General features: G+C 40.0%; 1 protein-coding gene across 9 annotated transcripts in view; it reads right to left on the bottom strand.

Moving 5' to 3' along the window:
- Positions 1-23,144, bottom strand: part of ATP11A (ATPase phospholipid transporting 11A) — a 122,405-nt gene extending 99,261 nt beyond the window's left edge. For 8 of the 9 annotated variants that reach the window (XR_002044384.3, XM_019282865.3, XM_019282863.3 and 5 more), the window contains exon 1: positions 19,235-19,261. Coding sequence is in view for 8 of the 9 variants with exons in the window: in XM_019282865.3 (XP_019138410.1) it covers positions 19,235-19,246 (12 nt within the window). In the remaining variant the exon portion in view is untranslated. Of the gene's footprint in view, positions 1-19,234; positions 19,262-22,752 lie in introns of those variants that run through there. The other variant, XM_039549822.1, reaches the window with a different exon arrangement.
- Between the last annotated feature and the right edge of the window lie 375 nt (positions 23,145-23,519).

Genomic DNA, 23,519 nt, shown 5'->3' on the forward strand with positions numbered 1-23,519 from the left:
GTACTGACCTAGCTAATCTCCCAAGGTCAAAATTACAAGAATTCTTGAATGTGTTAAATGATTTACATATTAGACTGAGGTGGGGCACCATACATGTCTGTTTCTACAAAGCTCTAATTCATCTGATACCAGCTGTATATATAATGGCTATGAACCAGGCATGGATAGCTAAATAGCTGCCTTCTTACAATTTAGTCTACAAACTTTGGCACCATCAGAAAACCAAAATAAAGATTAATAATCTTGTTTTGTAACAAAATTACAATTGCTACCTAAATATCTAACCATTTTATTCTTTTAGTCACTCTGTTCCTCAAGGTCTCTTGGGGAAGTAAAGCTATTAGTTACATGCCGTTTTCTGCTCTAAGATGCCCAGATGACCTGATGTAATAGCTCAATCTTTTGCTTTTGCCTTTCAAGGTTTAAACCAGTATAAACTTGTTCTTGAGAAGTATAACCTGCATGCTAGACCCCACTGAGTGTCCTTCCTTCATTTTTGGTGTCTTAGATTTGTCTTAGACAAAAAAAAAAAAAAATTTAAGAACTATTCAGATACAAACCCAAAAATTTCAATGAACAAATGTTTACTTGCCACTGGGAGACACTTGTCCAGCTCCACTTTCTCAGTAACAGGCCTGATGACTGGAGAAATAAGAGCAACACTCTTCCCTTGAAGCAGACTTAGCTAGTGTATAATACCAGTTAAAAGGAAGGATGCTTCACAGACAGTATCGCTGCTGGAGAACACAGAAAGGAAAGGCCATTCCAAAAAACTTTAGAAAGCTGTGCCAGTAATGGAGGGAGTGAAGCTACTTTCCACAATGCGTAACAGCAGCATACAGGATGTATTACAATATAAAAGCTTCAAACATGCACACACAAGAAGCAGACATTACATCAGAGGCACATCCTGAAATCTCTAGAGTAAAAAGGGATTTTTTTTTTTCTTTTTAAATACACAGAAGTAGGGTAACATCTATATGTACCATCACAATACATTGTGAGGGATTTATCCTCTAAGATTAAAACCCAGGGTTTTTTTCAAGAGTGCAATAAAGGGCAGTAACTGCCAAGAAAATTACCAAAGCTGCATTCTAAGCTCAAATAATTTACTTGACCACACTTGAGTGACCTTACCTTTTACTAAATGACATGGTAGTTCACAATGCTACCAGATTCAGAAAATGCAAAGAGGTGGAAACCTTGTATCGATTTTAGAAAATATTTTCTTTACGCAGACAACACTTTCTTCCTTCCTCATTTATATCCACCTCTACTGCAGCAATATCAGTCCAAGAGTCACATTACTCCAGGTCATCAATGTTATAAATATGGCACTGTAGGAAGGAGTCATTACTATCTGAGCAGTTGCTTCTACTGATTGGGCTTTTATCATATACTGCTGTAGTAGTAGAGGAGTCAAATGTTAGCACTATGGTAAATGGCAATATTGCTAATCAAGAGAACAAAACACACTTTACATCAGGGAGGCATCCTTCAAACTAATTGTGCTGCAACAGGAGCCTTCAGGGACTTCTGCAGAAACAACCAGAAAAACAATCCTTACTTCTCTTGGTTTCTCACACTTCCTGATGCCCAATACTCTCCAGATCCCTAGGTTTCAGAAAGAGCTCTCTTCATGCAGGGAACAGCAGCTCTCAGTAAGGGTCCTAACAGAAAACATGTGGAACTGGGTCTAAGCATTATCTTGGGTTTAATTTTTAAATGTACACTTAAGCTGATTAACACTTCCAAGTACTTAATTCTTCAAACATTTTAAATAGTTGAAGTATGAAATTAAAGTCCAAGTCCACGACACAATATGCTCTGATAAACAACTGTTTTGCATAATTTTTAAAGTTTTGCACCCTCCCTGCTTCCCTTCCATACCCAAGTGTAAGTCTTCACTTGCCTACTAGTTTTCCATGAGAACTGTTTTTATTATATCAGAACTGGTAAATGCATGACCCACATTAGAACACAGAAAGCATGTACAGATCTCAAGGACAACACAGGTCTGCATGCACCTGCAACTAGTCAAACAAAAATATTCAAGAGTACTAAGACCTACAATAAAAGCATTTGCTAAATGGACAATACTGTTTATAGCTTGAAAGCATAGCTTGCTGATTATTCACCATTCTGGAACAATCTACTTTATTACCCTTTCTCTAGGATGCTTTTTTAATCAGAAAGCTATCAAAACTAGTAACTAACTCCTTGAAATAAGAGGGGAAACCTAGCAAGAGCAGTACTTTATTTCAGTGTTCCTTTCTTACCATCACCTTACACAGAAAAGAAAGAAACCCATAAAAGCCCACACTAACAAAAACCACAAATAAACAATCAAACAAAAAACCAACATACATGCAACAAACCCCCCCAAAAGGTTCCACTGAAAGCATGTTCTGAAGTTATTCTGCATATAAGCAGAGGAGAACTGGTGGAATTTATGTTTGGTTCAACGTCATGAGTGTTTCAACACTTCATTCTCTACAAGCAAACCCATTCTGGCACTTCGAAGAATCACAAGCATACACAAAGTTAAGTGGGTTGTTTTTGTTAAAACTTAAGACCTTAAGTCAGATCAATTCTGCTGTTAGTTTACCAGGTGAAAAATAGACTTTGAGGCAGCCCTGAACAGAAAGACTCCTACGTAAGACACAGGTTTTTCCTCCAAACTGGAAGAAATAAGGAGCCTTCTAGAAAAGGAAGAAACTAATAGAGTATGCTAAAAGCCAGAAAAAGGTCTCAAAATTCAGACAAGAAAGGACAGCAGAGAACTGCAAATATTTGCTTATAAAAGACTCTTGAACATGAAACCCAGGAAAGAAACAGGTTCCTCAGAAGCTCAGACACAGAAGCAGAAAAACCCAAATGTGGATTCAACCAGACATGAGTCAGAAATTGGCAGTTTCTTTTGTTAAAGCCATTTGCTTTTTCTGCAGTAGACATGGGAAGCAACATTAAAAAAATGCATGCAAAACAAAACCAAACACATTTTATTATTTGGGAAACAGAGAAATTATTTCAGAAGCAGAACTGATGCATTCAAATAAGGGAAATGGAAAGGGCTACTTAGTAGAGGAGTATGAAGATTTTAAACAGTGACATCTCTCACATTTCATTTTCTCCTCTGACCAGCTACATCTTTGGTATTTACAACATGCAATTTGTTTCCACAAAAAGAGTTTTATATGTGTATGTTTGTATACACATACATAAACTCGCAGTATACAATTACACTGTTATTGCCCTAAAAGGAAACAGCTTAAAATAAATTGTCAAATCTATTTCATAGAATGTTTCAGAACACAAAAAGTCCAGTAACTCTCTCCAGGTCCACCAATATTAACATGCACACATCTCCTATCAAGTCCTTTATTAAAGATACAGCATGCACAACAACTGTAGAAAGTTAACTCACAGGCTCTATTTCAATCCTCCCACAGACATCAAGAGTTAGCAGAAACATTTCCAACAAGTGGCAAAAGCTCCTTTCATGCCTCTTACATTGAAGGATTATCACTGAGAAAAAGCTGAGTTCAATCCCATCATACCTCTTGCATCTCAGGTGTCCCTCACTGATACACACACCACCACATTTTAAAGCAAACCACAGTACATTTAAGTCCAACCTAGTGATTTAAAAACCCCAATCATTAAAACTTTTTTAATGTCACAATAACATATTTGATAATATTCATGCCTATTATACCACCTTATACTCTAAAATTTAAAAAAACCCCTCTCAATAGCAAGGATTTACTCTATCTTGCCCAAACTAAAAAAATAACAGGCTCATAAAACAGAGTAACTATCAGCATTTTCAGAGATAGCATTATTAAAGGAGAAATATAATGTTTGTGCCTTGCATAGGAACCCAGAGTGCCGAGAATATTTCTCTGCCTGTTTTGAAGGGTTCTTACCCCCCTGAACAACACTGTTTTAACCTCCAACCTTGGAAAAAATTACAAATGATCAGACAAGAACTAGAAAATACAGTGGTGTGAATTAGGTGATAGACTACTATGTAAGATTGTCACAGGGTGAAAATTTAGAGGCTTGGGCTTCTCTTTGTAATGAATAGATAAGAGTAAAAAATACCAAAATGGAGGATTGTTGTTGTTCTCCAAACCCTCCTCTTCTTCTTCTACTACTCCATATTCTGCAGTAAAAGTAGTTTGGGGTGACTGGATAAAGAATTCCGCAGTTCCTGGCTGTGTTACTGAATAATCGGTAGGAAAGTAAAAATAATGTACTTTTCTAGTAACCATTGGTTAAATTATCTTTAAAAGGCTGTGTAAATCTTGATAATTGGACTTCTCTCCTGCATTCTGCGCTCTATGTTATATCTGGGTCACGCTAGTGGCTCTGTTCCTCTGATAAGACTTAATAAACAACTATCTGGCAGCACTGAAACTCCAGGAAAAGTCTGGGTTTGTTCTTTGAAACTCCTTGCAAGGACTTTAAAATATTCTCTCCCATCAGGAGGGATTTGATTTACAGCACGGTTTAGTGTCACCTTGAACTACTATTTTGAAAGCTCACCTTCTACAGAAACGGCCAGCCAGATATAAGCACACACTAAGGGCTTCAGAATGGGTTTATTTTAACAGAAAACAGAGGAAGAGAGAACTGCAAGCCTACTGAGATGCAATATAAAAGCAGGAACTTGGTTTATTAAGGAGCTTAACTTCCATGGGTACTACTTTGAATCCGTCTTTCCTCATTTGCAGAGAAGTGACTTTGGATAATTTATATTAAAAGTAGCAGAACATGTTTATGTGTTTTTAAATATAACTGTGTTTTCACTCCAGATACACACAAGTTTATAAAAGACAACTTAGTTTCTTGTTTGGAGCATAATAAGCAAAAAAGAAAATTAATACTAGAAAGTAAAAGAAAATCCCAATATCAAAAGTAAACTGCAAAGCTGAGGTGTGCTAAAAAAGCATGTTTGAGCTTTTCACTTTAAAAAAAAGTATTACTCCTCTCACATACAGCCCGTATTTGTTTGCCAGGCAATCTTGCTCTTTTTTTTTTTTTTAATGCTCTAAAAACTACAGGAGCTTCTCACCAGACCAGCATTACATTTAAAGGTCTACAGTGAGCTGAGTAAAGGCCATCTCAGTACACGTCCTCCCATCATCAGCACAGACTCAGTTTTTAAATAAGTATTTATTATCCACGAAAAGAGCTGTGGTCCCCAGGGAAAACATACTAAAAACCCAACAACCAAACACCCACCAAAAGACCAAATACCTGTGAAAATGATAATGCTGAAAGAAAGCCCACTCTTTGCAGAGAGCTAACTCCTCAAATACTGGGCCCTTACCGTGAAAACCTAGTAAGCCCCTACCTTCTTCAGAAACTTTCACATTTCTCCTCTAACACTCTTCATTCCAAACAACAGCAATCAAAACACTAATACTGAGGAAGGGGAGAAGGGACAGATTCAGGGTGTCTCAACTAACTAAACATCCAAGGACTTGCACTTGAAGCTTTATGTCTGGGGACAGAGGAATACCCACACTGGTTTCTTTGTTTTTTCTTCTGTAACAACTTTAGTCTCCTTTACCTTCCATACCTCACTACTTCTGTTCACTTCTTCCCCAGCCCCTTCTGCATTTGAACAAAGAGGAAAGAATACTTTTTGCATGCTTTGTTAGATGCTCAGAGCATCAATTACACCTGCTTCACTTTCTTTCCCCTTACACTGAAGTTATAGATATACCAATAATCATTTCTCTTTTAATACCAGTAAAGCACCAGGGAAATTCATGTTCCCATGAGAGTTGATAGACATCTCTACCATCTTAAAAAATAATTTTTTAGTACAAGTGACAGTTTCATTATTAAGACTTTCAAGCAAACAGTTCATGCTTTTCAAATAAAGGGTTGCAAAGCAAGGTCTCCAAAAATTGAGTCAGCTGAAGAACAGAGCAACAGGAGAGTTCCCATCATCCCACCTGTACTACAGCTACCACCCACCCACACCATTTATGTCTTAACTAAACTGAGACCTTTACTCCTGCCATCTACATATAATAAAGCAAACAAACCATATCTCCTTACGTGCAGCATTTCATAAATAATTTAAAAAGTCAATTTCACTTCCTTTAGATCAGAACTTAGCCCGTTGAGAACAAGAAATCTTTACTATTCTGATTAAATATTTACTATATGGCTGTTCTGGCACCCTCACAAAAACCACTGCATACAAATGTTATGCATTAGAAAAACACAAAAGCTACATTTAAAACATTTAAAAGATGCTGGCAAGTGCACAATAGCTGGGAAATGCAAACAAAGCTGACAGCCTAACTTCCACTGCTGATTCTTTCCAGGACAAAAAGCAGTCACTTGAGACAGCTTAACCCTTTGCTGTGAGGTCAACATGCATCAAATAGTTTTCATAAAATGGACATTTGTCACTACCTGAAAAAAAATTTAAGAAAACATTTTTAGTGAAGCAAATCAGCCAATGTTTTTCCAAGCTTTCCACTGGAGTATGTAGCAAACCTAGAAAAGTCACAAGTGTTTGCCACGCATGCAATAAAAGCATATCTATCCACCTGTGCCAGCAACATTTCTATCTTCAGAATAGCAACCCTAACTAGGTGTGTTACATCTACAAAAAAAGCCGTAAGATGAAGAACGCAGGAGCCTTAACATAACACACTTTCTTCAACAGCCCATCCCCTGTCACCAAAGGAAAGTTTCAGCTTATACTAAATCTACTTTTTCACCAGGCTTTTTACATAGTTGTCCTGGTCATATTCATACAGCCATGTCTCAAGGCAACAGGCACACAGAACAACGACTGGACTCAGCAATCCCACTGCAACTTCCAGATTTATCCCAGTGAAGGAGATACAGCTTGCACTGCAGCAATAACCACAATTCCTGGTGTTTGGCAGGCCTCAGCACACACTGCAATGGAACCATTTTTCCCTGTGAATCTCTACTAAGAGGCCAAAGGAACATGCTTCCCTCAGGCTCTTGCTGTTTCTATAAAACTGCTACAAGACAGTTTTAAGCACCACAGCTCCTGCAAACCATGTGCCTGTAAGAACAAGCTTCCAGATTTTAAGTTTTATTTGAAGTGACCCAACAGCAACCACTGCCCTCACAAAAGCTTCCTAGCCTAAGCATCAGATCATTATTTAGATAACCTAAAATCTAAACCAGACCTGGACAGACCAAAATAATGCTGACTGGGAACGTTTTCAGGTGGTTCTCCCAAGTACAAAGCTTGCTTTATAGCTAGAAGACCAGTCAAAGTTCCACAGCCTCAAGACAGCAAGGCACCTATTTCAAAACATACTTTTATTTTCCAACTCCTTCTAGCAACAAGCAGCCAGGCTGCAACACTGACCATGCTGCAATCCATTTCTCTGAGGGCACAGGGTGAACACACTAACACTTCCCCTGTGTACAGAATGAAGTAGCCCTGAGCTACCATAAGCTAAACACTACTGTGCTCAGTACCAGCCTTCAATCCTCTTTTGATGCCAGGCTGAATTGCCACTTTCAAATGCATCAATCAGATACACACTAAATTAGGAACTGCACTTCTTCCTAGCACAGCCTGCCAAGACAGCTGCAGCACTGTTTTCTGTACTAATGACTTTGAAGGTACTAAAATAAAGTTCTGGCACTGATGTCCACTAAGAGAAGGTATTCCTGTCATTACTGGAGATAGCTATCATTGTGTTCTTCTTTTTAATCTAAAAAGTTAGGTTTTTTAGTGTAATGCAAAAATATATTTAGTAACCTAGTGTGGCATAATCCTTTCAGTCATACACTTCAGCTCAGTTAGAGGGAGATAACAAAAGCAGGCTTTGTTGGCTGTAGTTTTCCAAACACCCAAAGCAGTGGAATCTTCAAAGAAAGTAAGGGTCAATTTATCCTTCCTGTTTAAGGCCGCCACACAGCAACAGCTGATCTGGTCAGCTGGGGATCAGATGACCCAGAGCAGACTGTGGGAATGAGGGAGGCAATGTTTGTTAGGCCAGGAGAACTCATCTGGAGTTCACGATGTCATTTCCTGTAACTTCTCAATAGGGATGCATCCAAGAAGATAGACAAGCTAGGGCAAAGAACTGCAGAGAGGCCCTCCTGGCACAATCTGGGCTCAAGGAGGATAGTAACTGTGGAACAATGAACCAGGAAACCGGAGAAGAAAAAGACCTTTAAGAAAGCCTTTACAGAAGAGACGAGAACCATAGTAAGATTACCTGAGGCAGTGCTAAAGGGAAATTGAGGCACTGGAATAGGATGCATCTGGACTTAAAGATCAGTTCATTACTCTGACATAGTGCAAGGAGAAACAGAGCATCCTGAACCACCTGCAGAGGAAGCAAAAGCTGGACAAACAGAGCTGTAGCAAGCCAAGTGAGGCTGTTAGATGCCCTCCAGAGCAAGGGCTGTATACTTTCTGGTATCTATTCTGAGCTCAGGTTCAGAATTAAGTCTCTTCAGGAATGTCTCCGGTATTTTAAAGGCTAATCCATGAACAGTGCAAAATAAGAACAGATGTTTTAACACATTTGCTAATAAAAATAAACATTTTTAGCAGATTGTTTTATGTAAATGGATTTTACTGGGCTCAGCCTTTCCAAAGGAGTATCATTAATTCTTCAGAAGCCTACTGCAAAGAGGAAGAAAAATCTTCCTCCTGGAATCATCTACCAAAACTTTCAGAGCCTGTTTTAGAACATGCCTCTTAAGAGTGCATCCCAATTTAAAACACTTAAGCAGAAGCAGGTAGATTCACTTTGCCTTTCTTGTTTAAGAGTAAACTCAAATCAGAAGCAGGAAAGCTGGTTTAATATGCCAATTTAGTGGTCAACTTCTAAATAAAAGTTCCATCAAGCTTCAACTGACCACATAAGGGGAGAACAGAGAAGTATTTATAGCCTGCTCTCCCTCAGCCACCAGCTCAGAAACCACAGAAGGACACATTACAACATGTGACTTCAAGCACATGATATCAAGTACTCAAGTTTCTCTTTCAGCCAGTGACACTCACTCTTCTATGGAATATTCTTTCACCATTCTTCTCTCTTTGATATTTTAAAACAGACATAGAATACCATTGCATTAACGTGCCCCAAATTATTTTAAGAAAACATAAGTCAACTACACTGAGATCGAGGTTTTACTTTCATATTTTCCTTCCTAACAGTCAAATACCCTTCACCACCTTTTCCTCAACTTAAGGCCTGAGATCCTTTCCAAAACTCATCAGCTCTTAACCCAGTAAGAAGTCCTTCAAGAACAGCTTACTGGTACATGCCCATTACCATGATCCAGTATTTTTTCTTTATTAATGGCATTGAATAAGTAACTCTGCTTATAATGTCTATATTGTCTGTCTTCTTTTTGCCATTCCCACACTCTCCAAACTAAACACATGTAGTTTCAGCACCTAAATGGAGGTCCGAAGTAACTCTTCGGAGCACATGCACCCATCAGTGCTCCATGGTGACAACGATCTTGTCGTGAAAGCTGAGACAGGCCAGCTTAAGTCTCAAGGGCACAAGCATTTTCACACTATTTGTTACTAATTAAAGTCTAGTAGCTTTTCTTTTCCAGCCTCTCAGGTCACACTTACACAACAGCAACTTCCAAATTAAGTTATAGGCATGTAGCTCCCAAAGAGTTTCCCACCCCCAGCTCCCTCTTCACCGAGCTACTCACTACCATCGTTTTTCAGGCTAGGACTTCCTCAGATATTACGAACATCTGAATTAAGGAACATGAATCAGACAGCTTAACAAATTACTCACTACTTTGAGAAAAATCCTTTTTTTGATGAAAAGAAGTTTTGGAATAGGCACATGAGTTAAAGAGTACGAATGATGATAATAACCATGTATAGGCTGGCTGACTGTAATAATTTTTCTTTAACTAGAAGAACAGGCACCAGAAGAAATATTTCAGCCTGATCAGGTGCACAGCTATGAAAACCTCAGTTCCACCCACAGCAGTTTTTACTGAGCAGATGAACACAGGGAAGTTGTTGTGAACCTCTGTTGTAGCAATCTTAAAGCATGAATAAACAAACACACTGCACAGTCTAATTACTGCTGTGGAGTCTCTGGGTTATCACTTAAAGGTGTTATGCAGCTTTATCCACAGAGCCTGTTTTAAACTTTAGGATGTCTTATTACTACCATAGGCTCAGAGATGAAAACCAAGATGGCTGCAAAAGAGGCAAGAGTATTCTCTCCTTTAAATTAAGCAGAAGTCACTAGTTCTCATTTTAGAATTAGAGCAATGCAGGTTAGAAGGGATCTCTCCAGATCATCTTGTCACTTTTTATGAAGACTAGTCTGATACTAACAAATATTTTTTGTTGCTTGTTTTAGAAATGCTGAGTTTAAGTAATTATTTTCAGAATTAATTAATTTCAAATATTATTAGTGAAATTGATTGTGTACGCCTTGTCTTCATGCAAAGAAAACCTCGATTTTTAAGCATTTGACACTGGTCTTTACATGGAACCAAAGATACCAGTCTCCCACAGCTGCCTGTGCTATAGACTTTCACAGTCTTGAAGTACTGCTGCACTGGCCTCCTTACTTCTATAAAACATGTTCTCATAAACACAGGAGAAAACATTAGGCATTTAAGGGCTGTTCCATTTCCCCCACACATCATTATGTTTTGACTGCACTTAGAAACTTAAGGAAGGTCAAGCCATATGATACAAGTGCTGCAAGAGCATTCACATCAGAGAGTTAGTTTGGGGAGAAAAAGGGGGAGCTATTTTCTGGTTGGCTTATTTTAAAGTAACATTCCCTCCAGTATGTAGTCCCCCACATACTTCTCCTCATTCTATAAATCATCAAGCTTCTTGACATTTACACGAACTGTTAACTCCCACCCCTCTCCCAATTACTTCTTTTCTGATGCCAGATGCTACTCACAAAACAAGGCAGTGTTCCATGGATGTCAGCATCTTGCCAAATCAGTGCCTGACTCATCAGTCAGCACTCTGGGATGTCACTTCATTCCGGTTAGAAGCACTACCTAGAACTCTGGCACTTGGCAGCAAAACTTGCTACTGCTTCACCCATTTCAGCTTCAAACCCAGAGGAACAGAGCTGCCTCTCTAGGAATGCACCCACATACAGTCACTGCCCAGTGGCTTGTCACTCAGCAAAGTGAAACAGATGTCTCTATGAACAAGCCAACAGCACATCCCAAGTGGAAAAGAAAGCACAAACCTGTCTCTACAGCCAGAGTCCCTTCTGACAGCTCTTGCAAGACTACAGGAGATAAACACTTAACACTTCTGCTTTGGTCTTTTCTACATACTACAGGAAACTGAAGGAAGTCCAGATCACACCTTTAATCAGTTTAAGGAAGAAGTGACAAGATGCAGCTGCCTGCAGCACCACAAACATGCTCTTTCACTCCTCTACTGACCTAACTGCCCAGCGCCAGGCTTGGGAAGCTCCCTGTGCTCAAGTCCACCGGGCTGTAAAGACCACATTCCTCCTTTTCCACTCCACATCTCCAAGAGATAACTATGAATTTGACCTTTATCATAGTACTGTCAAAGATCAGCTACAAGCCACATAACCAAGCAGCTGCTATTCTGCAGCAAGAAATAGTCATTATAAGCAGAATTAAGTGGTCTGACTGCGGGCAGAGAGAGAAAGCAAGAAAAACCAATGCCACTGTCTCACTAGCCATAAAGGTCTGCAAGTATTTGCAGTTGTCTTAATGACTCAACTATTACCACAACTCAAGCAAACTTTGTTTGGCTTTTGTCACCGTTTTTAACATTTAAGAAAGCAAATGCCTGCGTAAAAGCATTATTATTTTCATCTTAAAATACCTTACAGTTTGCATTAAAATAGCAAAGGAATACTGCTATTTTAATTCTATATGCCCAGCAGAAATCTAGCCTCAAGTCATTTTCAAAAAAAATTATTTTATATATATGCTGCCATAAAAGATCTTTAAACAAGTTACAGCAAACATCACTAATAGAGGAAAAATGCTCAAGGTAACCACTTCTTAGGAACTAAATCAGAGGCTTAAGAACCTTCCTTTAAGAAAAAAAGATAAGCGTTTTAAATTTGAGACCTTCTGGGCTGAAAGAGGCAGGAGATGCAAAACCACAGTCCAGGTTGCCTTTATAAACATGTTTTCATACCTGCCCGTGTTCACTGTGCACTGCTTCACAAAAGCACAGGAAGCTTTCCTATTGCTTTTATGTCTTTACAGTCAAAGAGTATGGAAACATAACCTCCTTATGTCAGACAAAAGCTTACTGCTTCAAGAAGTCAACATATTCATATTCATGAATCAGCTTAAAGCAATCATGCATTTCTGGGCTAAGGAGAGAGCTTTTTTTCCCATTTTTCTCTTCATTTCTTCCCTCTTGGTGCCAGTACACAGGCACCTCCTACCTAATTAGGCCATCTGGTCACTTGACAACTGGAAATAGCAAGCAGTCAGTTAACACTGTTCAGGAGATTAACAATACTACAGCATTTGTAGCTGAAGTTACAATAACCTTGTGGGTTAGTTTTGTGCTGTCTTTTCTTTCTTTTTTAATTTTAGAAGGTGACAGAATTGTGTAGTTGTGCTCAGTAACTGTCATAAAACAAATTTCTTAGCCTAGCTTTAGACCACCTGCCCCCATCCTCCCCACTGTGATATTAACAACCAACCATATATTCAACTAGTCATGTATCTATTGTACCAACAATATACAAAGAGCTTAAAGTCAAAAATAAGGGGAATTGTTTAGAGCCCTGAAAACTGCTTGTTTAAGGTAGTCAGGAATTGAAAATCTGATAAAAATTTCTGGTTAAAAAGGATAAAAATACTAAATATTCTTTAAAAAGAAAAAGTATAAGACATTTTTAAATCTATACACTGAATTTCAAACATTAAACTAACTTGATAATGTTTGTAATACTTAAGGTTAAAAAAAAGATTTCTCAGGCATTATTTTTTCTTAGCCTAGGTGAGCAAAAAGTATGATTTATCAGAGTTAAGCTGTCAAAAGTTCACACTGGTGGTGAGGAGACTAGAAAACAAAAGGTTAAGGCAACTCTAAACATCATGCTTACACTTAATGTAATTCCATTTTTAAAAATCAAAGAAAAAGGAACTACACAGTTTAATAGGAGTTTACAGCTTAATACAGTTTACAGCTGTTCTGTAAGACACACACAACACACTAACAAATAACAGCATGTCAGTGTATTCTATGTTTACAGAAAAAATGTTGAGTATTAAACGAAATGACTAACATTAATCTATCAAAATCTGCTTAGAGTGTAAGGAGTCTTTGCAACCAAAGCAAAATGTCTAGCCTGAACTTACTTACGTTATACTTCTGCAAATATCAGCATAAAAGTTTGCTTTTTTTAGCTATGACCCAGTCAATAAACTGCTTTAAGCCTACATTTACAGTAACCTCTTTCATACATATTTCACATAATAAAAGTGTGTTTCTACCCAGGCACTTTTTATAGTAAGATTAAACAGCAGCCTGGTTTTTAAGAACTTTCATGCAGTTAAATTTTCAATAATGTCTTCCCCCTCTGAAAAAAATACTCACTAAATAAGTAGATGTGGAATTCCCCAACAATGTTTCCTCCACATTCCCAAAACTCATCCAGTGACTCTGTTACTATAGCCTCAAGCTCAAGCCAAAGGTAAAGACACCAGATACATTTTAACAGAACACAATTCTCCTTAAAGTGAGCTTTGGGGTCCCAGAGCCAAACGCTGCACTCATTCAGGAGCCATGGATAATGCCAGTCTGGGAAATTACAGTTTAATAGACTCACAGTCACCTCAAGAATAAGACCAAGTAAATAGACTTCAGCTTTTTCTCAACAACCCTTATTCAGATATATTACCATCCCAAAAATAGGATTAGATTCAACTCTCTAGTGCTCTGCAGGAAATAAATCTAAAGAAACTATGTGTTTCAGTAACCTTCCTACAACTGCTAGTAATGAAATTAAGACTGCAAGAGCAATTTCTCAGAGGCAAGTGTCACTTACCTAACTTCTTTGTAGCTTCACAGTGTACTATCCATGCTTCATGGAAGGCAACCATTTCTATCATTTACAGTATAGATTTGGAAGCCAAACTTCTCCAAAATACACACAGCCATTTATCCTTCACATTAATCCTTATACTGTCTAATGCACATCATATATGTTCCAATAACAGTAGCATTTTTCAGTTTTATTTTCTAATGACCTCTTGACAAATACAGCAGTGTCATGTTAGCCATCAAATGCCACTGCTGATTCAGATTCATCTCAAGAGATGCATAAAATAGTTATACAAGCACAGATAATGGATAGTGTTTATACTTTGTTACAATAATATGTGCAAAGAACTCACTAAAAGGACTCTGAAAAGAAGCGAAGAACTATGTAAAATGCTAAGTATGAACTGCAAGTTACTAATGCAATTCAGGTAACAAGAAATCCATTTTGGTACATCTGCATGTCTAGTCCACAGTGTAAATTAGAAGCATTAGAGACAAAAAACTACTGGACAAATAGTTCAGTATTCCTTCCCTCTCCTCAGTTCCTCCATACAATTATCTCCAGACAAGTACTTGATACACAAGGTTTTCTTTCTGCATACAACTATTTTGATTATTAACATTAATTTTGCAAAACTTTAATGGCACATCAGCAGATGTTCTTTTCAGAGGATTTCACAACATCCCATCTTAATGGTGAAGTAGAGGAAGAGCCTAATTGTCCTTAATCCTCCATTCAAAATAGGTTAGATGAAATCCTCTTTTGACTGAAGCAAAGAGATTAGTGAGTGTCACCAGGAAAAAGAAACACTATTCCCCCCTCACCCTGCCCTGTATCTAGATGAGCTTAATGATTAATGAAGGAAACAGATTCTCCTATTTCAAAAAGAGAAACTAGTCTACAGGGAAGAGCAAATCAAATGGAAAAATGTCTCTATGAAATCTCCCAATTCTTAAGCTTCCATGCTTGTAGTAATGACCACAATGATGTAAGAAAGACACATGCCAGAACACACTTTCACAGTATACCTCAGTAACCAGAAAAGAGCTCATATGAAGACCCTTTTTTTTAATACCAATACACATCTGGATCCCTGGAAAATCTTGGCATAATTTTTAACATTGCTAAATGAATAGCACACAATTTAAGGAAGAACATGTGCACCCATCTGCACATGAATGCATACAAATGTATGCAGATGGAGACATAAAGAGGGAAATGGGAGATATCAGGAGAAGCAACGCAGAACACTTAGGTAACTACGAAAAAAAACAACCCCAAAACAGAGTCATTATAGGCTTGTGTTCACACCCAGTTTTCTTCCTGTAACACAGCAATTTTGTTACCTGGAAGCATTAAAGTACCCTTACGACTTCTCTCTATGGAAAAGGTGGACACTACTCTCATCCATGTCCCAAGAAAAGATGAATGCACAGAGAAATTAACATCCAGATCCGCAAAGATATCTAGGTGATTTATCAGCCCGTGGTCTTCTGTGATCTTCTAAACAAACTCCCAAGCCACTGGCTCATCTCCTCAGTCTCCTAGAACAATTTAAGCTAGACTGCCAGTTTCTTCCTAAAAAGAGTGCTCTTTTTAATATAGTATCGCAAATACTCAATACTTTCAAAATTAAAATCAAAGTTAAATTGAAAAAAACCCCAAACAAAACACTTTTTATAATGACTCAAGAATCTGTTCATGCCACAGGCTTCTCAGAGTCATTACTGAGAGAGAAGAAAAACAGCTTGTGTACATGTGATATAGAAAAAGAATCCCTGGTTTGCTTTGTCTACCTGCAGCTGTTGCCATGGCAATTATAGCAGAGAAGATAATAGCATTCCAGTGTCATTTGGCTTCACAGCCCAGGATGAACTTCAGCTGAAATGTCCCCCAACAGTTATACAAAATAATACATTATCCTGTGTAATTGTAAGCCACTAGAATAAGGAGAATTATTCTGGAAAAAATATAATCTGTCTAAAAGTTATAGGAGGAGAGGCTGGCTATTTTGCTCAAACAACAACAACAACAAAAAAAGCCCAACAAAAAAAGCCCAGTGAAGTTGAATACAGTTGCATAACAGGTTCTAAAACATCTGCTCAGTCTTCTCTGTGACACATTTTTCTCTTGCTCCTACTTCCTGACACACCTGCACATGACATGCAGCAGGCATCCCACAGTAAATCCTGCTGCAGCACCTCAGAAACCACAATGGCTTTGTAGTCACACTTAAACCTACTTAGATGGACTAAGTTTTATTATGCCCATCTCAACACCACAAACGATAGCCAGCTATGGTATTTGTGGAATGCTTTACTCGTCAGTCCAGTTACTGTTTTCTAAGTGCTGGGGGTTTTAAAAGCAGACTCATTAGAAAATCCATTCCATCTTGTCACTTTCCTTGTCTGTCTGTATGACAGAAGAAAAAAATCAATGAGAAATGGTGATCAGAGATGTTAAGCTGTAAATGTGCTATGTTGTACTTTGTCCTCTTCCATTCCCCAAAATAATTTTCAAAAGGCTTCCTGCTTGCAGAACTGATACTCAGTGGTGCTAGAGAAAAACGCACAAAAGAGGAACAATATTAAACTTTTTTTAATCAAACAACACGTTATCAAGAGACAAAAGCAACTATACCATTCTCATCTCAGAATTTTTGATGCTAAAAATAGATTAAAACTTCTTAATCTATTTTAAGTCACTGAAACAGTTCTACGATTTAGATACTCCAAAAGCAATGTTTTCTACTATCATAGAGCATCTGATGAGTGCAGATGAGCAATATTTTGTAGTCAATAGCAACCAGCAATGTAACGTGTACACTGACTTCCTGTAAGTGAACTGTTTTACATACGCAATGTCCTATTTTCATTTGTTTATTCTCAAAAGAAAAAGGAAATGATGTTTTTCTTGTGTAAATTAGCTAATTGATGGAGTGGGGGGAGGGGAAAAAAATGGAACCCATGCAATTCTCCATATTTATTGCCCTTCAGCAATAAATAATTGATGGGGGAATGGAGAGTATCTGGGGGGTTTTTGAGTGTCAGATAATACTGAAGTATCTTTAAGAGTACATTACAAACCAGAATGAACACAAGACTCACTCCCAGTATGAAGAGTTAGATTTGCAAGAGTGCCAAATTCTGTCAGCCACATTCAACAGAATTAACTTCTAAGTAAGCTTTCAAATTTTGCCTTTTTAAAATAATTTGCTGAAAAGTCAGCAGGAAGCACGCCAGACAGATACCCACCCCCCAAAAAATAAGAGAAAAAGGCAATTAGGCAAATAACAAAGCAATGGTGCTTGGGGAAACAGGAATTCCAAAGTTACTCGTGCTGTTTGATGCCCTCTGTCGAACCTTTCACAGCAGGAAGAACTGGTACCTGCAGTGAAGCAGGGCTAAGAGATGGGAAGCATCTCAAGTTTCAAAAGAACATTGTGACACACAGACTTTCACAGGAGATAACAAAAACGGATTACATACCAGGAATAGACACAAACCCTTAAAAGCTGCAAGTTACTAATTGTTGACCCATGACTACATACACAGCTCCTACAGAGAGCATCTTTTGTACACTCAGTGCAGCTAGCAGACAAAGCCTGTCATACAAATGTGTTTACATACAGCTTAAAACAGCTTCAGATTTTGTCAAATTATACCTCTGAACTTAAACAAAGCATAACACAATGCTTTTGACTTACTTGACTAGGAAGAAAACTGTTTGTGTTAACAGGAACCTTGACTAAGAAACACAGACAGCACCAGTTTAATACTCATCTGCAAGAGTGCAAAGAAGGCTGAATAAATTCAGAAGCGAATGCAAGAACCAAACACCCTCAAATGAATTAACTAAATTTAGATTGATAACAATAGGTCATCTGAAACACTTGACAAATGGACAGTCCTTTAAGACACAAATAATTATAAAGCACCAAGGCTCACAATTTCACCAACTTTCAGGTCAAAGTAGTTATCAACCTTTAATGCATCAGTTAGATAAATAAATAAACTCAAGTTCAATATTAATTTGCATCTACTAAGACTATATATACAAGTAAAATACTTGGGAAATCTAATTAGAAAACCGTTTTAGAATTATAATGCCAATCAAAAGCAACAAAATCATCTAAGTCAATGAACAAAAGTCACAGGCTATCATGAAACTTAGTTAAGAACTTGCTAAAAATCCCTACCATAACCTCCTGGTTAGGCTAGTGAAACATCTTCTCTAACTACAATTAAAGCTGACCCACTTTTACAAAAGTGAAAAATAGAGCATCCATTTGTAAACTCAATTTATTCCAGCCTCCAAAAAAGGATATTTTTCAGAAATACCTGCACAACTAATAGGCCAGCAGCTCCCCAGAGACCAAAGCTGTAGTAAATCACTGTTCCTTCTGGAAACACGTTTTACCTGCTACTACAGGCATTTAGAGATATTTACACAGGTAACAAATACTTAAGATCCAGATTTGTAATCCAAAAGCAACAGGAGAACCCTAAAGAGGGGAAGCAGTAAAGTAGCAAGATCCCTAAATATACTACATAATACAAGCAAAACTCTTCAGTAATACAGACCTCTGACCCAGTAGTATTTACTGTACAACCCAAAGCCATCAACCTGGGCAGGAGCTTTTAGCGACGAGGGCCAGCAGTCTTACAAATACAGAACAGACTGTCACCATAGACTGCAAGATGTTTAGCAACCATTTAGCATCCAAACAGGCATATGCTGAAGAGCAACATCTTCCCAGATTGCCCAGATATATTAAAATTAACAGTCTTCAGGAATATCCAAATCCATAAACAGCTGCCGTGAATACACAAAAGACATATGCACATGCTTTATTAAAGAAAGTGTTCATTTTGTGAAAGATGTCACCAAAACTTGTTTAAATAATATTAACCAACTTTTGACTGTGATGAGGACAGACTTCAGAAGTCCTAAGACCAGCAAAAAATAAGTGCTCAGAGAAAACTAAAGCAGCTACACTAACACAGGCAGAACAGATCACCTAATGATAGCCAGTGTCCCAAATAATTTAACTATAAAACAGAAGCTAATTTTGTATGGAGGCAGCTTTAATTGCCATTGTATGCTTGGTTTTTCCTTAAACAGCTTAATATTAAGCTAACAATTTTCTCTTGTTACCAAGCACACAGCAGGTTCTGCATGACACTTACAGGATAGCCCATGCTAATTCTGTATTCTCTGGCTGTGCAGCTGCCTTCCCTGGGGTAGCACATATCCTCTGGGAATCCAAGAAGACAGAGAAGCATGTTGTCTGGTACAAAAGCAACATCCATAAAGAAGATTATATTTTTATACAGTATGTGACAAAAAGTACAGTCCCCTCAAGTAATGTTCATACTACCCACACGCAGCCATTACATCCATTATTTGGGAAATAATAAGTTTTGGTGTCAAAATTTTTCTTATTTATCTTTATGCAGAAGACTTATTCAGTTCCTGTGATTCCATGGAGAACCGAAACTGTATATTAGGGTGTTTCTATTTCATGACTTAAAGATGCCTCTAATATAGCTCATACACATTTTAAAGCAAGTAAAATACACAGATTAACCTCATTAGACACAAATAAGAAAATTACAATGCTGTACATCAGCTTGAAACATCACAAAGGATTTGGAAAACTGAACTTCATGTCAGCTGTACTGCAGTGAAACAAACACCTTTTCTGTAAAAAAAGTTATTTTTCACCATCAGTCCTGTAAATTGTGTTTGGCTGAAGTAATGGTTACAGGAAGCATGAGGTGAAGGAAAAGACCCCAAAATTTGCAGGAGGGTCTAAAGAGGCAGAACAAAACAGTGCCAATTTAAAAATTTAGTAAGATAGAGACAATATCCCCTGTCCTTCTAAGAGACTACACCATCTCTTGGTGAAGAGATATGGAATACAGTATGACTAGCATGCTGAACATATATTTTATTCAGCCCACATCACTAAACTCTTCAATGCCTTGAAGATATAAAAAGAACACCCAATGCAGGTAAAACAGCAATATTTGAAAATGCTAACCAGGAAGCTGACAGCACCCAGTCATTGCTGTTCTTCCACAGGGCCTAGGAGATATGTGCACTGATTTTGCACTGCTTCAGGACAGAAAATGTCCAGTAAGGGAAAGAGGAATGGGAGGGATCTTCACACTCACAACAAAACCCCAGTATTTAACTTATGCCTTTATGTCCTACAACAAACAGGACCGAGAAAGAAAAGAAATGACACAGAATTGTTAGAAACCATCCTATTAGAAGTCTCCATTAGTCCATCACATCACAAGTGTTTGTTTTCCCAAGATCATACCATAAGAACTCCCAGCTAACCCAGCATGTCCAGATGCATCAGCCAAGGTTCTCAGCATAATCCAGAGACTAGCCTTCTCTACAAAGGACTTGCAGCTGAACAAGTCCAGGAGACTTGCAGAACAAAAATTCATAGTTCTAAGACCTTGATCATGGAAAAGTTTTTGTATAGCTTTTAACTAAACCCAAGCTTGAGCTTATTTTGGAATAAACACAAGATGAAACTATCTATCCACTCCAGCTCTCCCACAGAAGAGTCACTGCCTTGTCGCCCTATTAAAAAGCAGTTTGGAAAGTGGCAAGCACATCTTCATCTGTGTGCCTGGCTGGTGCGTACAGAGCTTTGGTGAACACTGCTGGAGTGATACCCCTGACATGTACATCTGCTACTCCTGCAGAGCAGTCAGTTTCAGGCCCAGCAATCAAACTAGTACTTTTCATTTTCACTGCTGTAGAGGTACAAAAATAGTTGAACCATGGAGATATAAAAAATAAAAAACTAGAAAAACCACATACCACAGACCTTAATGGTTGCCAGACCTCAATGGTCTTACTGAAATGAACACAAATTTACTTACAGCATCTTTTCCTCAAAATTATCTTTCCATGGAAGAAAGGTTTCAAAGTTAAGACACTGAAAGAATGCAAAAGAGCAAGAAGCAACAGGTGGAAATATACCAGGCACCATGGACCAACCAAGGCAATTACCTAGGCACAGCCTATCAGCATACACACAATACAGAAGGTAGTGTGACCTAGGAAATAAGAACACCTCTTCACATGGGATATAGTAATGTTTCGTTCATCTTGTAGACTGCTGCATTAGTCTCATCAGCAGTGCAGGAGGGTGGTGTGAGTGCACAACTCAAAAGCTCAAGCCCCTTGCTTTCAACATACTGTCTTCTCATGTATATTTACTGCGGCTGCTCTCAAGCCCATTTCCTTCATATTTGATGCTTAAGTCTGCTTTGGAAGGGGTTAGCAGCAATGTTATGCAGAAGAGATTTAACGGTGTGCTTGCTCTGTGCAAAAAGAACACACCATTTGTACAGGCTCCAGATGTGAGCACACACAAAGAAATCTTAAACTAAATCCAGCAGTTAGATCAGCACTGACAGATCTCTACACCCAAAGTGATCCTACCTGTTTCCAAACAGACCTCAGCACAACTCACTTGGTCTCTATATCCATAGAGACCACGGCTTCTCTTATACCTCATTGTTATTGTTGCTACATATTATTTTGAGTATTCTCTTCCTTCCCTTAAGACTACTTTCTAAAGGTTCATGTACACATAGCTGCTTTCAATACTTACCTCTCCACTCATCCCACATATATGCTATTGTAAACCGGAAGAAAAAAAGAGTATCATTTTTCATCTCTGCTACTTTTCTTAGTTTATACTTCAAAAAGACGGAGTTCAGCCTGTATTGGGCAGACACGGCTCTTGGGACATACAAAACTAAGTGTATTTACTGTGAGAAAACTTGAGTGCTCTGACCAGGGCAAAGTACTTCCTGCATAGGAGAAAAAGCTATTTTTATTTGAAAATCCCACTTAATGTCTCCCTATCTTTTAAAAATTACTTCCATACCGAAAAGCAGAAATTTGCCATTTCCTGGTATTGGTGGTCCCCGTGCCTTGTACTGTACAACCCCACACTTACAAGCATTCTGCTAATCTACTTAAACTATTAACCTGAGTATTTATTAGTGGTTCTGTGGAATTGGAGCCGCACTCACTGACCCACCTCAGTCTACACTTGGACCCACTCCAATGCGCTGCCGAGTCGCTCTCTCGGGCGGTGCCGGTGGGTTTCCACACGCTGACCAACAAGCGACATCAGCCCTCTTTTCCCGGAGTACTCACAAGTCTGGTGTGTTTGAATCTTACTACGGACACCTACAAAAACTTGGGACCGTTCCGACCAGTACACTTAAGTTGGACAACGCCACAAAAAGTCGCTTGACTGAAACAATATAACGAGGAGAAAGGGAAAAAAGAAAACCAAGACGAAAAGTACTACAAAAACAACAACAACAAAAAAAAGCTAGACAGCTGGAGGTTTTATCTGCCCTGCTAACTACGTATCGCAGCACTCTGTAAATTACAGCGCTCTGAACTTAGGTCAAGCCGCAGTGGTTCAGCGAAGGACAGTCCCGTGGGGCGAGCGGGCTGCGGGGAGCGCACGACACCCGGTGCCGCCGCTGCTGCATCCGCGCTCGCACCGGGCGCCACGCGCGGCGGCCCCGAGGCTCCCCGGCCGCCGAGCCGGTCACGGGACCGCCCAACTCCTGACAGAGCCCTTCCTGCGAGCCCGGGGCACAGCGGGGGCTGCCCCCCACGCCGGGGGGCGAGCGGCACCGGCGGTACTCACGTATCGGCTGACGAGGGTCCGCAGGAGGCTGCAATCCATGGCGGGCGAGCGGCTCAGGACCGCGCCGCCGGGTGCTCGCCGGTGCCGCCGGGCTCCCTGGCTCGCCTCCTCTCTTCCCACATGCAGAGAGCCGCGCTCGCCCCGCCGGACCCGCTGTGACGCCGGCCCGGCGCTCGCCGCCGTCCCCCAGCTATGCCATGTGCTCGCCGCCGCCGCTGCGGCGCGGCGCCCCGCGGCCCCGCATGTCCCCCGTCGCTGCTGCTGCTGCTGCTGCTGCTGCTGCTGCCGCCGCCGCCGCCACTACACTCTCGCCGAGGGCAGGCGGAGAAGGAATGCACTGCCAGGAAAGGCTCCCACCCGCTGCACTCTGCCCGCCGCGCGCGCCGCCCAGGGCTTTATCCGGCGGGCGGGGCCGGGGCCGCCCCGCGCCGTTCCCCTCCCGCTTCCCCGGTCCTGGCGCGCGCGCGCGCGGGCTCGCCCGGTACCAGCCCGGCCCCCGCCCGGCCCCCGCCCGGCCCGCGCCGCTCCGAGCTCGCCGGGCGGCCCCGGCGGCGCGCACGTCACGCGGGGCGGGCACGCGCGCGCCGGCGGCCGTGGCCGCTCCCCGTCCTGTCCCACGCGCGCGACTCCCGGAGCGGCCGGTACCGGCTCCCGGCGGGGGGAGCGGGAAACCTGCCCGACCCGGGGAGTGGGCTGGGAACACTGGGGTGAGCCAGTGCGTTATATTGGGAGCACTGGAGGGAGTGATGCTGCGAGGGAAGTGAAAA

Source organism: Corvus cornix, chromosome 1 (assembly GCF_000738735.6).
Source record: "Corvus cornix cornix isolate S_Up_H32 chromosome 1, ASM73873v5, whole genome shotgun sequence".
In the NCBI taxonomy this organism is placed as follows: Eukaryota; Metazoa; Chordata; class Aves; order Passeriformes; family Corvidae; genus Corvus; species Corvus cornix.